This window comes from Scardinius erythrophthalmus, assembly GCF_964197995.2.
Source record: "Scardinius erythrophthalmus genome assembly, chromosome: 3".
Taxonomy (NCBI): Eukaryota; Metazoa; Chordata; class Actinopteri; order Cypriniformes; family Leuciscidae; genus Scardinius; species Scardinius erythrophthalmus.
This window is the reverse complement of record NC_138223.1, coordinates 5,660,929-5,677,289: the sequence shown is the minus strand read 5'-3', so window position 1 is coordinate 5,677,289 and position 16,361 is coordinate 5,660,929. Positions and strand designations below refer to the sequence as shown.

Below are 16,361 nucleotides of genomic sequence, written 5' to 3'. Positions count from 1 at the left end.
GGAAAGGTCATAGGTTCTTTGAATATTGTTGCAGACAGTGGGAGTTAAAAAATGTTGAGAAGGTTGAAAAATTTCAAATAGTAATAGTGATTCTTGCCTTAGCAAACGCCACAGTAAATCTAAAAACAGTCATGCTGGCATTTGTGAACTACTGATTTCCAGTATTATATGTTATATTGAGTGTTTTGATGTTTTAGATTTAACACTTGCATATAAATGAAATGATTCAGGTGGTTTTAGCGTCCACACGCTGCCAGATGGACACAAATGCTGACTAGCTTTTACGGCATTGACCCAAAGTCATGAGCATGTAGATTTGATGATATCCCGACTTTATTCACGGCTCCGCTTTCGGCAACGGCCCTTCTATCCGCATGAAAATGTCAGTTTCATAGTGAAATAAGTAAATGCGTCTCTACCAATTTGTCCGCCGGCAAATCAGCAACAATAACTTGACCGACATGACCCCGTAAAACATTTATACCCTGTAGTTTAATCAATCAGACTCATTACGGGAATATGAACAGATTGTGTGATCTTTTAAAGTAATCACCCTTATTGCTCGAGATTTCCCTCGGCCTTGTCGTGTCACTTAAGCTAATGGGAAGGTAAGAGAATGAGAGACTGGCCCCATAAATTCACATCTGTCCCGACTTTAACCGCAGCTCAAACACACACAAAAAGGCCAAGTTTTAGTAATAAACTTTATTGAAAAAGGCTCAGCCTTTTCTCTTTAAATGCAAGCTTGCGTTCGGGAGAGGCATTTATTATGCTTGCGGGAAATCTATCAAACAGATGCGAAATGTGGCTTAATAATCAAGATAAGCGACTAGCTAGCCGTCACGATGATTATGATTGGCTCAGAGTCAGCAAAAGGCTGTGTTTGTTTTTCCCTGCTGTAATAAATAATCAGCCTATCCTTGAGATGTGATTTCTGAATGTACACGTAGAAAGCGGCCGATGTTTACTTTTATACGCCGGTGGCTAATTTCAATGTTCGGGCCTACCTAAACTTGAAGCGAGCGCAGTGTATTTATAGCTGATTGCACTGTGACTGTTTTAAAGACATAAACTTCAACCCAGTCCTCTATACCGGTGTCAAATAAAGCAAGATTCAAAATCTAATTTAAGCCTAGAAATAAACAGAACGGATTGTGAATGTTACAAAGAAATAGTGTCAATCAAAAAAAGGACCAATCAATGCAACACTTGTAGGCAAACGAATACAATATCCACAGGATTTTACTAAATGTGACGCGTTTAAACTGTATTACAAACCCCTTCCCTTTATGGCAGATCTGTGATTTACTGAACGAGAGAAACACTGGAGGATCAAAGGCACTCAACGTTGACCCATAATCCCTGGCTAATTAAATAATTCACTAATTGATTCATCACCAAATCAATAAAGCAGGAGATGGTTTATGGTGTTGGTATAGCACTCTGTGACCAATTGGTTGCAACTATAAAGATGAATTTTTATTAGTGGTTTTGTCAAGGGATGCATTAATATTACTTTTGCAATTACTATAGGCTTTCGTTAGTTTGACAGAAAATGTAAAAGGCTAGTTTTTAAAATACAGTCATTTCTTGTAAATTACCCAAATGACCAAGGCATCCCTGCTGGAAAATCCCAATAAAACCAGTCTAAGGTTGAGGCTGGTTTTACATAGCCGGCCGTTTATGGTCTGGTCTAAACTGGATTAGATGGTTGATAAAATGCACTACCAACTGGTGGATGTGGTTTTGACACCATAAACCACATTGAACTAGGGGAAAGAAATGAGAAAAAAAAATGTCAAGAAACTTATCAGGAATTTGTCTGGGGCCAAATCCTTATTTTGTGTGTGTGTGTGTGTGTGTGTGTGTGTGTGTGTGTGTGTGTATTAATGAGAATTGAGAATTAATGAGAATTGAGGCCAACAATTGCTTAATTTCAATTGCTTAAATACATATATATTATTAAGCAATTGTTGCCCTCAATTCTCATAAATGTAATGTGAGAAAATATTATTATAATGCAAAAAATACATATATATTTTTAAATTGTAAATCGCTTGTACATGTCTGTTTTCATTAATGCTGATTTAAATAACTATAACTATATATATATATATATATACACACACACATATACAGAATATTTGTATAAATACGTGTGTATATATATATATATCCAGTATACATTTTGGTTTTCAAGAGAATACTCATCCAGGTACAACATTGCAAAATTCAAATCGTAACCATTTTAAATATTAGGTATGATGTTTTTTTCCCAGCAGGGATGCTGCATGATTAACATACTAAAAAAGATTAGCCTCAGACAAAACAAAGGTAGGTTTCGTTTGACCTTGATGTGGACTATAACATGACATCATCTCATAGCCTGTGGGATCATGAAAGCAGAAACTGCCGACAGTCCCACGCGCTCCCCAGACCATAAACATTGTTTCTGTATAATGAATGATTATCCAGAGAAGGCCGAATGGACTTAAAGTGGGATGGTTTGCATGGATAGAAAAGCTAATTAAAGTGTAATTCATCCCACTGGAACTGTATCTATGTCTGTGCATTATACGTCAGCTGTCTGGTAGTGGCGATGTCTAGGTGAACGTGTGTCCATATGCAGTTTATGGCTTCTCTTTCCCCCGTCGGTGGCGTAAGGTCATTGATGAGATTTATTAAGATGAACATTGAGTCAGAACGTCACTTTTGACCCTCACAGCCACCGTGAATCATAAATTCAGAAGCCTAAACAGCCTGTAATAATTGTTTCATACCTTTGAGTAGCAGCGTATACAGCCATAGGGGTTTGACCAGACCTTTGTGTTGAGGGTTTGGTGGGTGGTCCTTGACGAGTGAAGGTCAGCCACTAAATGAACAACATTCAAATGTCACACTTAATGAACCAAAGTGGCAAACATTCACAGATTTTTGAATGCTTTCCTCAGTCAGGTCAGTAGCGGAGACATTTTTAATTAATTTTTCGAAAACAAAAGTTCTGTAAAAAAAACAGGTTTTTATTAATATAAATAATACAAAAAGAAGTAAACAAAAAATTAAACGACTGCTTTGTCTTCCAAAAATGCTTTTTGTATAAATATTTTTTCATGTTTTTTAATAATTCTCAATTCATTCAAAATTTCAAGTGTCACGTTTTCAATTTTCAATGTTCAAGTTTTTTTTTTTTTTTTTTATCTAATCCTAAGTGTTGCAATCATTTAATATTCTAAATGTATCATACATCACAGTTTAAGGAAAATGTCATACAGGGTATGAAACATTTTTTTTTTTACTTTTTTTTGTTTTTTACTAATATCCAACATAGAATTACAGTGGAAAGTACTGTGGTAAATTACTTCATCAGATGGTAATACAATCCCTGCTGAGAAAAAAAAAGGCCTAAGGACTAGGCTGGTCTCAGCTGGTTTAAGCTGGAAATAGCTGCTTTATGATGGTCTTCCAGCCTGGCCAAGCTGGTTTAAGCTGCTTTTAGCTGTCTCCTAGCTTGACCAGCTCAGACCAGCCTAGTCAGATAAAAAAAAAGTGTCCAAACCCCTCTAAAACCAGTCTGGGAGACCAGCTAAAACCAGCCAACCAGCTTGGGCTGGTTTCAGCTTGTTTTTTGTTGTTTTGCTTTTCCCCAGCAGGAATGTTTTTTTTTTTTTTTTTTCACATATGCATGGTACTTAACACTTTACAGTTAGTTAACCACATTAGTTTATGAACTAATAATGAAATACACTTCTACAGCATTTACTAATATTTGTTAATGTTAATTTCAACATTTAAAACATTATTTAGAAAAGTTGCATTTGTTTACATTAATTAATGCACTGTAATGTAACGAATAAACAATGAACAGCTGTATTTTTATTAACTAAAAATAAACTAACATTAACAAAGATGAACAAATACAGTAACACAGGTATTGCTCGTGGTTAGTTCATGTTAGTTAATAGACTAACGTTACATTAACTAATTAACATATGAAACCTTATTGTAAAGTGTCACTACATGGCTCAATTGCATACAGTACCACGGTATTGTACTCCAAAGTAGCCTACTTCGAAGTATTGCACTGTATTAGATTCTAAAACACCATGGTATTGCCATTTTCTGGGCATAGAGACACATGTTTACATGTCACTAGATATCAAAATGAACAATAACATTACAGAATGTCAATAAACACTCACCAAACCCCGTCTTCAGTTTGCTCCACTGGTCAGAGATCACAACACACCTTGAGCAACATCCCCCTCGTGTGGTGACACTGGAACTTTCAGGAAAACCAAATCAACTCCATCGGTCGCTGTTTAAATCACACTTTATTCACCATTTATAAAAAAACAAAGGGAACAAATGACATAAATGAATGCCAACAGACATGTCTCCAGTCTTATATCCTATAAATTAAGAAGCTTGCATAATTAAGTATTCCTCAACAGAATTGCAAGTGCAAGTTAAAAATGTTCCTTTAAAACTCAACAACGTTCTAGTCAAAATGATGAGAGCCACCGCAAAGCAATCTGCAGTGAATCTGAATATCAAGGTAATTTTTTTCAGAAATAATAATAAAATAAAATAAAAACATATTTAGGTCCTTGTTCACAGATAAAATTCCAACTACAATATATAGTAAATGGAATGCTTCAATACATTTAGTCCTGAATTATGAAACAGCATGTGATTCGTGACATCATGTGGACATGTCCGGGTCATTTGAACATAATCCCCCCCCCCCCCCCCCCAAAAAAAAATAAAAATAATAATAATAATAATAATAATAAAAAGGTCCTAAAAACTTCATTTTAATCCTTCTAAATCAAAATATTTACCGATTTCTTTCTGTTGATATTGCATAAAATATGACCTGGAAATTATTCCGCGAGATTCATCCACACTAGCCAAGCCTCATCAGACATAAACAAATTACCTATAGCCATGTGGATTTCTTGCTGAATTAAAATGCATTAAAACCTGTTTATTACACGGTTCCTTTAAAGAACACCCTAATACTGTAAGCAATGAAAGGATTGCTAAATCAAAACAAACGCGTATTTATGCAGTAATTTATACCACTTAAAGAGAGAAAAGTGAACACATCATTCTTGCAATGTAATGTGAACTAGTATTAAATATTCACAGGCATGACCGTTTGTTAGGCATCCTCTCAGAGTCTTATACAGAACAGCACTTTCACTTGCTTAGAAAAGCTGAGCACTATAACCAACTGAGTTAAACTTAATAACTTACTCTTTCATTTTTTCCAGACTCATTCATTAAACATGATCAGAACAGGTTTTTTTAAATGCTACAACATACATAAGAATGCTTTTACACATGAATTAGACAGAAATCCGTTCTCACAAATAAAGACCAATGTCAGTTTTATCTTTGAACCTTCACAACACAACGTACCTACATCTCTGCTCTTTAAAACCTTGCATGTCTAGCTTTACCAGGAGAACTGTTGTTTAAATAACTAATGTCAATTACATTTTGAACAGCTAAAATATCAATTGAGTGGTGCCAAGGATGACATCAAAACCCGGAAGATTAATTAAAAGGGTTTTTATAATGGGGTTTTCAATTTATATATATTTAAACAATACTTGGACATTTCGTTCTATAAAGTATACCGCATACACTTACACCCCAAATGTTCTTATCCAGTTACTTTTTGTTAATATTTTTTTTTAATAAACATAGCTTCAAAATTCACGTTTTCGATATGGGTGTGTGTAATTTACGATGTAGGAAAATCCTGAGGGAACCACTGGCCAAATTCTTCCGGGTTTTGATGCCATCCCCGGAGCCCTCTATAAAACCCTCACAAATAATTTTTGGTTCCAAGCTTAGAAAAGACACAGAAGCCAAATTACAATCCGAAAGCAACCAGTTTGATGCTATGTAACAGGTGCCTGTGATAACGCTGCCATTGTAGTGAAAAGAGTTTTTGTGAACCCTCTCCTGTGTGGTTTGCGTGGTTTAACGCAACATGCCCAGCTCATATTTCACTCCAATATCATCAGATCATTTCATTGCTCAATATAGATTTTCAGGTGAAATATGAGATTCACCAACAAAGATGCGTGTGTATCCATGGCATGCTGAGCTCACTGAGGTAAGAGAGAGCAAATGTTTGCAAGGCTTGTGATTTTTGTCCGGAAGAGAGAGTGCATAGTCCAAAATGTCCAGAGTCCACTAGAAAACAGGCATGAAATCTCAGTGGAAGCATCATACTCTGTTGGTCTCTATATCTGTACCGTCTGAGTCCCGAAGGTTCTGGACCTGGTCAAGCACCCAGCTGATTATGGGCCTTTCCTGAGGATTGGTCACCATAGTGGAGCTGAGAAGGGTTTGAAGACCTTGAGAATAACTGTGTCAAAGATAGAGACATGGTAACCGGTTACAGGTTGCTTTTCTCCGGTTACATGCTAAAATATATTACCATTAGAAAACTTTAACAAGCGGTTTTCTGAAATGAATTCGACTTAGTCTTCATGATCACTTGTGAGTGTGCATCATTTTAAACATATTTTCCAAAACGTTTTTTTTTTTGGGTGTGTGTAAAAAGTGGGAAAAAATTGGTTTAAAAGACATTTATAATAGTATTTAAAATATAACATTCTACATTTAAAATAAAAAAAGGAGGGAAACTCTGTTTAAAATATAAATTAATATTAATATTATAATGTATTTCATTATATTTAAAAAAATAATATAATATTATTTTAAATATAATATTCCACATTTAAGTAAATATAATATTCCACATTTAAGTAAGTTTAAAATATTTAAATGTGGGAATATTCGTTTAAAATATATTAAAGTCTATTTTTTAAAATATAATATTGTTTAAATATAATTTTCTGCATTTAAGTTTTTAATGAGGGAAAATTTGTTTAAAACACACATTATAATATTACATTTTCCCTTAACACATTTTACACACAAATTATGTAACTGAAATGCAGATTAGTATATATATTTCTTATTTATATTTGAAATAACACATTTTAATTTTAAAATTAAAATTAAGATAATGCAGACATTAAGTTAGTTATACAATTTCTCATGTATAAATTTTGTTAATGAGGCAAAATTAGTTTAAATATAATATAGCAATGATATTTAAAATATAAAATATGAAAAAATAATAATATTCTAAATAAGTTACACAATGTGGGAAAATTTGTTTAAAATATAATTGTATAATATTAATTAAAACATAATATTACAATATGCAATATTACAATTTATACTACAGGGCCGTTGAATGCTTGAATATGATTGGTTGACGAACGTTCTAAGGTGTGCATTATTTTCAGGGAAATGCACAGCTAAAGTAGTTCCAGGCAGGTCTTGACCGCATTACAGTTCCATATAACTTCGCGCAGTTAACGGCAATAACGGAAAATAGGATACAATTCATAACAAGAAAAAACATTTAGCCCCATGCGCTTGATCTGCAATTTTCAATGTCTAGCTTCACAATCAATAGAAACATGCAGTTTAATTTTAAAAAATAAAGTATATAGTCCTAACTATAATCACTAGAAAATTAAACTGAATATAGGCCAAATAAATGAATAGTCCTGCAGCACGGATTTTTATTGCAGATAATATAACTAATAAATAATTATTGATAGGCCTTACTTGTTAAAAGGCTTTTTTTCCCCATTTATTTGGCTATAGTATACTGTCATCTGTCAATAATAGAAAAAAAAGAATGAACGAATTAATTAAAACGAATTGAATTAATTAATAAATAAATAAATAATAATATTATTGACGCACATGCTTTTCTGTCTCATTATTGCAACATCTCTCTCTAATAACTGCATAAAGCCGAGCCGAGGACACACTTTAAGGCCGGTTATGAATGTAATTTGATGACTGATCATGCCCAAACGCGTGTTCAGCGCGTTCAGTCTGTGTTCAAAAGCCGGTGTTTAAAAAATGCTGCAATGAAAACAGCCAGAGAATGTGTCAGCTAGTCGTGTGTCCCCAGCTTTAGTCTGCTATCAGTGGCTCAAACCTCCACTACTAACTCTAAAATGACGTTTTTGAATTAGCAACGGAGGCATTGGATTAGATGCGTAAGAAATTAGTCCTACATACAAGAGCGTTTTAATGACAAAAACTTTACAAACGTCTTGAAATACATAATCTGAACAATGTTTCGAGGTGTGGTAACTGTAGTATAAGCGGAATAATTGACTTCAGGCCGTTGAATTATTAGAAAAATAATGCACACCCGAGGTGCACACCCGAGGTGCTGTCGTCAATTATTCCTTACATATATATTACATTTGATTGACGAACATCTACAAAATATTTGATCTGGCATTGCAACGAGCTGCCTCTACCGATGAGGTCCAAAGCGGTTGAATTTTACAGAATAACAGCACTGAATAATCTCAAGCTCACCTGCAAGGCTGTGGAATGGAGACTGGATTCTGGACGGCGAGAGCCACGCTGTCACCCTTCTGGAATATCAAGTCATACGGTCCCTCCAGCATCATCATACAGTACAGCACACAACCTAGAGACTACAGACAGAGAAAAACAAATGATACCTGAAGCAGACATAACAGAACGACATAGACATAACAGACTGACATAGACATAACAGACTGACATTGACATAACATCATGACAGCAGACATAACAGACTGACATAGACATAACATCATGCTGATCAGAAAGAGCAGAGATGAAAAGATGAAGGATGAAGTTTACAAACAGAAGACCTGTGCAGACACATTCATGTTGTTTTTGTGAAAGAACAGCTGAAAAGTAACTATTACACCCATACAAAGCACATAACAAAAAAGAGAATTACCCAAATATCTGTTCTCTCATCAATGATACAGTGGCTCTCCACATTAAAGAGCTCTGGTGCTCTGTATGAGATGGTGCACCTCTGAGCCGCCCAATCCTGAAAGGGAACGCATAAACAAAAGAGGATTGATTTAATGTTTTGTTTTTCTAGCTATGTTTTTAATCCACCTATTTTTATGCGCATTTTGTAATATCGCAAAAAAGAAAAATATTGGATGTAAATGCAAAGATGCACATAAAAAAAAAATGTATGCACTCTCAATTGAGTGAATTATTTGGTTTAATTTCCTCCCAGAAGTGTTTCACATGATTGCGTTCTCAAACACCAGGAATCCGAACGCAAGATAACATGATGGCGTCTATTGCGTTTCGTCTGTGCGTTTGCAGAAACTTCCATTTTTATAAAAGATATTTTGCACCAATTTCCCAGGAAGTGTATATACCAATTTTGTGCACAAGTTTGGATGGAAACACAGCTACTGGTGTAGGATTGAAAATAATCCAAGATATTTGAAATGAACCAAGACATTTGCTTTACTGTTTGCCACCCCCCTTGTCACAAGGACCATTTGGAGTTCCCAAAGGCACAGATGGGTTACATGCTGGGTCTGATAGTGATCAAAGCCTGTTGGCCAAGATATTTGTACTTTGGGAGTCTATGAATAGTCACACCTTTAGTACAATGGGGGAAGTTGGAATTATCTGATTGGTCAGTTTGAACATCTCATGTTTGGGTTAAAGTCACATGGTCAGGGAAAGGATAAAAGAAGATTGTAAGTCTTGCTCTGTCTCTTTTGGTGCTCTGGCTATCTGATTCTCTCTCTCTCTCTCTCTCTCTCTCTCTCTCTCTCTCTCTCTCTCTCTTCCCCCCCCCCCCCTCTCTCTCTCTCGTAACATTTTACATGCTGGGTAAGATTAATGGTATAAGTCATCATCATCTCACATCTTTTTTGTAACTATTTAAAGTGTAACCATTACCATATTTGGTCGTTAAACCTTTTCAATTACAACTAATGTGCTAAATAGTTTTGATTTGGTATTGACTTTGAAGTGCTACATATTTCAATACAATATTGTCACTCTCAATAGCAACGCTCTCCCACATATGAAGCTATTGTAACTGCGCTTATTTCCGTCGTTGGTAAATGTAGCAGTGGGTGGAATAGACAAGAAATGTACAGTTTTCTACCATCTTGCTAATAACATTTCTTTAGTCATTTGGCAGTCTGAACCCCTGCAGGAAATCCACCCTTACACTGGTAACTCTCGATTAAGTGCTGCTTGATATTTCAGCTCTAACCTGGATGGTCATGGCTTCACGTGACCCTCGAACTTCAATCCTGGCCTTGTTCATGGAGCCCAAGTCCATTAAAAAAGGCTGATCGTTCTCATCCAGTAAAACGTTGGTGGGTTTCAAATCTCTGTTTTCAGAAATAAAACTCATGTTAGAGATGTAATAAGAACAGGAAAAAACAGCCACATATTTCAGACTGAAAACAGTATATTCCTCAAGAGGATTTCTGTCAGCAGTTAAGCATCAGGTCAGCTTTTGTTGTCTACTAATATATATAATATCTATATATAATATCTCTTTTGGTGTAACTATTATTGTAAGTCTGCTTAGGATTCATATAAGTGGGACTTTCATTTATTTTCATCTATTTTTATTTGACTTCAGGTCTTCAGTCTATGTTGGATGATGGATTTACTCAGGCAGGATATTGTGTTTCAAGCTGATTTTACAGTGTGGTCATTAAGTCTACATCAAATATTAACTACATAAAATATTCACAGTATGCCAAATGTATCATTTCAGCAATAAAATCAGATTGAATCAGCAGTGTTCTTGTTAACTAAAAATACTAAAAATCATTTTCTTTTTTAAATACAGCTGAAATAAGAAAAATAATATTAGATCAAATATTAAGTTCAAAATATTCAAAAAATCTAAATATTAGATATAATAATTAGATCAAAAATGTGTTGCCTTGGTAACTAACTGAAATAAAAATTTGAAGTACTAAGATGACTGAAGCTAAAAATATAATACAAATAAAGCTAAATAGAAATATTAAAAAAAGAATAAAAATGACAAAAGCACATACATTTTTTTAACAAAAATTAAACTGAAAACTCAAGCTCAAAATATTAGTAAATGCTATAATAGTATACAAATATAGAAAAAATATAAGCAGCATTTAAAGAGAAAACTCTCTAAAATAATACAGACTAAATAATTAGTTTTAGTGGGAAATTGGACACTGACAGTGGCTTATTATGAGGATATTACTTAGTGGAATTGTTTATGTATGTATTATTATTATTATTATTATTAATAACACATTTCTTTATTTATTAAACATGGCCATCTTTTATCGTGAATTAAGTAACTATATAATAGTAAATGTTGAAATTAATCTTACAAAACATTATTAAATGCTGTAGAATTGCTGATTGTTAGTCCATGTTCATTAATGTAGTTAAAGGGATAGTTCACCCCAAAATGAAAAGAAGATATTTTGAAGAATATGGGTAACAGTTGAACAATTGATAAGCCCCATTGACTTTCATAGTATGGCACAAAAATAAATAAATAAATAAATAAATACTATGGATATCAACTGTTTAGTTACCGACATTCTTCAAAATATCCTCTTTTGTGTTCAGCAGAATAAAGAAATTCATACAGGTTTGGAACCACTTGAGGGTGAATAAATGGAGACAGAATTTTCATTTTTGGGTGAACTATGTTCCATCTTCAATGCAGAACCAAGGCAAAACTAAACATATAGGCCCGGTTTTACAGACAAGGCTTAGATTAAGCCAGGACTAGACCTTAGTTCAATTAGGACATTTAAGTAGCCATTTAAGTAGCTTATATTAGCGTGCCTTAGAAAAAAAAATCATTATTGGTGTGAATCTTAAGACAAAACAATTGCAGTGACACATTTTAAGATATATCAGTGCAAGTTGCATTCAGTTAAACCAGCTCAAACATGCAATTTAGTCTGGGACTAGGTTTAAAGCTACAATATGTAAGATTTTTGTAATAAAATCTCCAAAAATCACTTGCACAGTGTGATATATTTCCTGCAGTTGTGTACTTATAATATCCCAAAAGTTCCCAAAGATTTTTAATTTCAGAGAAATTCCAATTTTAAATAATGGCTCGTCCCTGTCACCCTGTCCCACTTGTCGCCTGTCAATGACGTAATATCCGCTCGTACTGCCATAGTAACCATGGCGACAGACGTGGACAACTGTGTTACGTCTAGCGGCACGCTCGCGCTGTTGTTGTTTCGTTCAAACTTTATGGGCCATGGCAAGCAGACTTTGGGACAAAAGGAGAACTAAAACGAGGATCAATATCAGCGTGGCGTTTTCGAGATGCCGAGAACTAGCGTCCACGACTAACTTGGACTTGACAGAGACGCGCAAATGTAGAGGTGAGCAAACTAATCAATGTTATATAGCTCAACATGATGAAATGTTAGAATATTATCAGTATGTTATTCTAATGTCGATCTAGCTTACTGCAAGTCTCATACAGACAAACTAACACATAGAATAACATTATAACTTTCAACACACTCAAATGCTGTTTAGTGTGATAGTGTAGACCAAGTGAAACAGCGCTGCGTTACCTCACAAGTTTCATTCGTCTAATAAACTGACCTGTGTGAGTATTATTCAGCACTTGCGGGTAAGTTCGGTAGAATTAAATGTTCTCATTCCTTTATATCCGCGAGACTCGTGTGTGGCGCTGATATCTGTCTCTCATTAGCACTCACGCCTTGCTTCATAACACAGTTAAAAACATCAATGTATTCACTCATCCATAAACATTATTAGATCCATCGGCATGACGGCAAGATCCATAATTCTGCTTATGCGTCATCAACATATGCCTTTGTTATTGTAAGAGGTTAGCGACCACTAGTGGCGAAATTTTTTTTAACATATTGTAGCTTTATAGCCTAGAAATCTAGACGCACCCTAGCGGCAGCAACATTTATTTTGCAGTCAGGGTAGTCTAGCAACTCTCCGTTGACTTCCGGAGCTGTAAAAACCTAAATTGGGTCAGGCCAATCACATCGCGTATAGAGTAGGAGGGGCGGGCTTAACATAATGACGACTGAGTTGCGACGGTTCCCTGCTACTTGAAAACAAAGAATGGCGGCTGCTGCTGGAGAACAGTCTTTCGAATCGGCTTTGGCCGCGACTCTGGAGGACTTGGAGTTAAGTTTTTCTTAAAAAAGGAAGATATGTTCGTAGTTTTGCCGGCCAGATTCAAAAGTTGAATCTATCAACTAACGTTAGCTCCGCTATTGTGAAAACGCTCTGGTTGGTTGAAGCGCTGTCCTATTGCGAGCAGAGGGAATTGGAAAGACAGCCGTTTATCCCGCCCCTCGGATTGAGCCGTGTCTATGGTGAGTTGCCAGACCTAACATCTTAATGTGGGCTAGTAGCTTTAAAGGAACACTCCGACTTTTTGGGACTTTAGCTTATTCACAGTATCCCCCAGAGTTAGATAAGTCCATACATATCTTTTTCATTTCTGTGCGTTCTGTAAGTGTTATTTGTCTCGTGTGCTGCGCTAATCACTCCGCCCAAGTAGCTGTGCTCCTACGCCTAGTGAGAATATAGTTCCCAGTATTTATACGATTAAAAATGGTCTCTGTTTCATATAGCCTTGTTATTTGTACACGCTGTGACTATACAGATCACAAAATGTAAATAGGAAAATGTTTGCATTATTTTGTCACTTATTGGGATTAGTATGCTACCTTATCTATTTACATCCAGTCTTTGTGCTAAGCTAGGCCAGCGGTGGGTGCGTCAAATAACACTTACAGAACGCACAGAAATGAAAAAGGTATGTATGGACTTATCTAACTCTGGGGGATACTGTGAATAAGTTAAAGTCCCAAAAAGTCGGAGTGTTCCTTTAAGCCTTGTCTGTGAAACTGGGGGTTAATTTAATAAATTTGTGTTCATGATGAATGAATTGTCAGTACCTGTGTGCATAGCCTTTGTCATGAATTGCTTTGAGGCCTTCACAGATGCCATGCAAGATGTGCAAGATGCGACTCTCGGTCATAGAGCTCCCCTTATCCCGCAGCTTCTCAAGAACGGACCACAGACTTCCCTTCTGCACAGGAACAATTCAGGAAGTGAAACGCTGCACACCTCAGAACTCACTGGAACGGAAAACAGAACACAGACTGGCCACTTACACTGATGTACGGGAGCAACAGCCAGGCCTCACACTTCCCACCGCGATCCATGAAGGTGTGTGAGGTCAGGCTGAGGATGTTGGGGTGGTTGAAGAGCCGGTGCATCTCCACCTCGGTCTGAGCCTCCTTACGGGCCTCGCGGTCATGGCAAAGGATCCGCTTCAGAGCATAGAAGCGTCCATCTTGTGCTCCCTCTACCAGGTCAACATAGCTGAAGCCTCTAGAAGGAGCGGAGAATTTGGTGAATGAATGAATATCATCATGCATAATCATCAAAGATAATTGGAGACATTGTTGGACTCACACAATTCAAGTACGTTTTCGAGCATTTTAGCCTTACCCTTCTTCTAGTTTCTGGATGAAGAAGTATCTCTTGTTGTCAATTGTGATGACACTGCGTGAGCAGATACACAAAGCTTGTCCCATGTTCTTTGGAGCATTGCTTAAGACCAACCATAGATGGAGGAGAGGCACTGAAAGAGATCATGACCTGATTACTTCTTACATTCATATTCTTTTCAGAGTTAACTTTATTCCATATTCATATTCTATTCAATATTCAGAATGGAGCAATGTGTAGGACTGACACTTAAGGCTATATAAAGTCAATCTAGAGTGCATTTATTCACAGTAAGATTCAGTATGTTTTGCAGCATTGTTGTTTTGGTCTACTGCTAATACATGAAACATGTGTTGATAACAAAATCTGCATGCATGTTTTACAATTAATACTGCATTATTTATATTTATATTCAACAGCTGTATGACCCTATGACAATTTTTCAATATCCACACATCTGTAACTGGGGTTATTTAAAGGGTTAGTTCAACACAAAATGAAAATGGTCAGTAAATTATAAATTATAGGAGTGTTATTATAGCATTTTTGGGCGAACTAGGCCTTTAAGAATATTGTCTTTCCTTGATTTCTGTAAAGTGACATAAGAAAAGACACTAAATCCTATAAATAAAAATATTTATTTTAAAAGCAAGACAATTTAGCCCAACTGATCAAAAGTCAATTGAATACTGCCTGTTCACATAAGCCACTGCCCAATTTTCCACTAAAATAAATTATTCACAGCTAGAACAGAGCTTTCTGATTGGCTCTTTATATCTTTTCTGTATGCCGTGCGCTGTTGACACATGCGACTTGATAGACACCAGTTGCTGGGAAAATACACGTTGAATTCGTTATTCATGACTACATTCTGATGTATAATTCTGATTCATGTTCTAAACATCGATCGAGATCCGCAGTAAACGTGGCATGACTCTTCAAGAATATCTGGTTTGTGTTTCACAGGCGGTGAATTGAGCGAGCGAGACCCATAATATTCAGATTTAGATTGTTATTAGCTATCATAGCTATATTAGAGTCATCCAGTATCTAGATCTAATCGAAGGATTAAAGTGAGACTCTGTTTACCTTACAGAGACGCTCTCCTTGTCCTCCTCCTCCGCTGAGTTCTCCGGTTTCTTTTCTTCCGTGTACAAAGAAAACGTAACCGTGACGTAAATTACGGCTGCCGGGTTAACCCATACAATGCTGGCATAAACTAGAATCCATAAAACATTTATTCTTTGAATGTGTATTTACACAATTGTTTTGGATTGATTTTGAATATGTAATATGTAAACTCACAAAATTAAAGATTCGGCTATCTGATAAAGATATATTTCTGTTGTATAAAAATAATAGTTTGGAGCAAAATTTGGTGATTGACTTATGTATATACACAAACAGAAATGGGCTAATAATAAACCTAACATTATATTATTTAACAAAACGGATGAATAGAATTGTTGTATCTTTTTTTTTGGAATTTATTGTAAGTTATCCCCTGTATTATATATATATATATATATATATATATATATATATATATATATATGAAGAGTTCAGATGCAAAAGAGTTCAGTAATTTCACTTAAATGACAATTAATAGGTAATCTTCATTGCAATTTAAGTGAAATTATTTAATTTAAATATACGAGCTTGATAAAAATGATCATTCTATAAGAAAATTTCAGATGGCATTTAGAGGCTTTTGCATCTGAACTCTTCATATATATATATATATATATATAGTTTTAATTTTTCCCTGTTGATTCCTTTGATGATATTATGAATGTAATAGATAATAGTTGAATACACCATGTCCATGATCCTCTTTATGTGTATGTTATTATACAATGCTGGAACATTCCAAAGACAGTTTAGCATGATGTACAGTCCAATACCCCATTTAAATTGGGGTAATAAATATA

General features: G+C 35.3%; 1 protein-coding gene across 1 annotated transcript; it reads right to left on the bottom strand.

Moving 5' to 3' along the window:
- Window positions 1-4,312: 4,312 nt before the first annotated feature.
- Window positions 4,313-15,585, bottom strand: stk16 (serine/threonine kinase 16). The gene is made up of 8 exons (XM_081360422.1): window positions 15,520-15,585; window positions 14,431-14,563; window positions 14,091-14,310; window positions 13,872-14,005; window positions 10,154-10,274; window positions 8,855-8,950; window positions 8,440-8,561; window positions 4,313-6,385 (listed from the first exon to the last, which is right to left on the bottom strand). The coding sequence occupies exons 2-8, from the start codon at window positions 14,514-14,516 to the stop codon at window positions 6,244-6,246; spliced, it is 921 nt and encodes a 306-aa protein (XP_081216548.1). The 5' UTR covers window positions 14,517-14,563; window positions 15,520-15,585; the 3' UTR covers window positions 4,313-6,243.
- Between the last annotated feature and the right edge of the window lie 776 nt (window positions 15,586-16,361).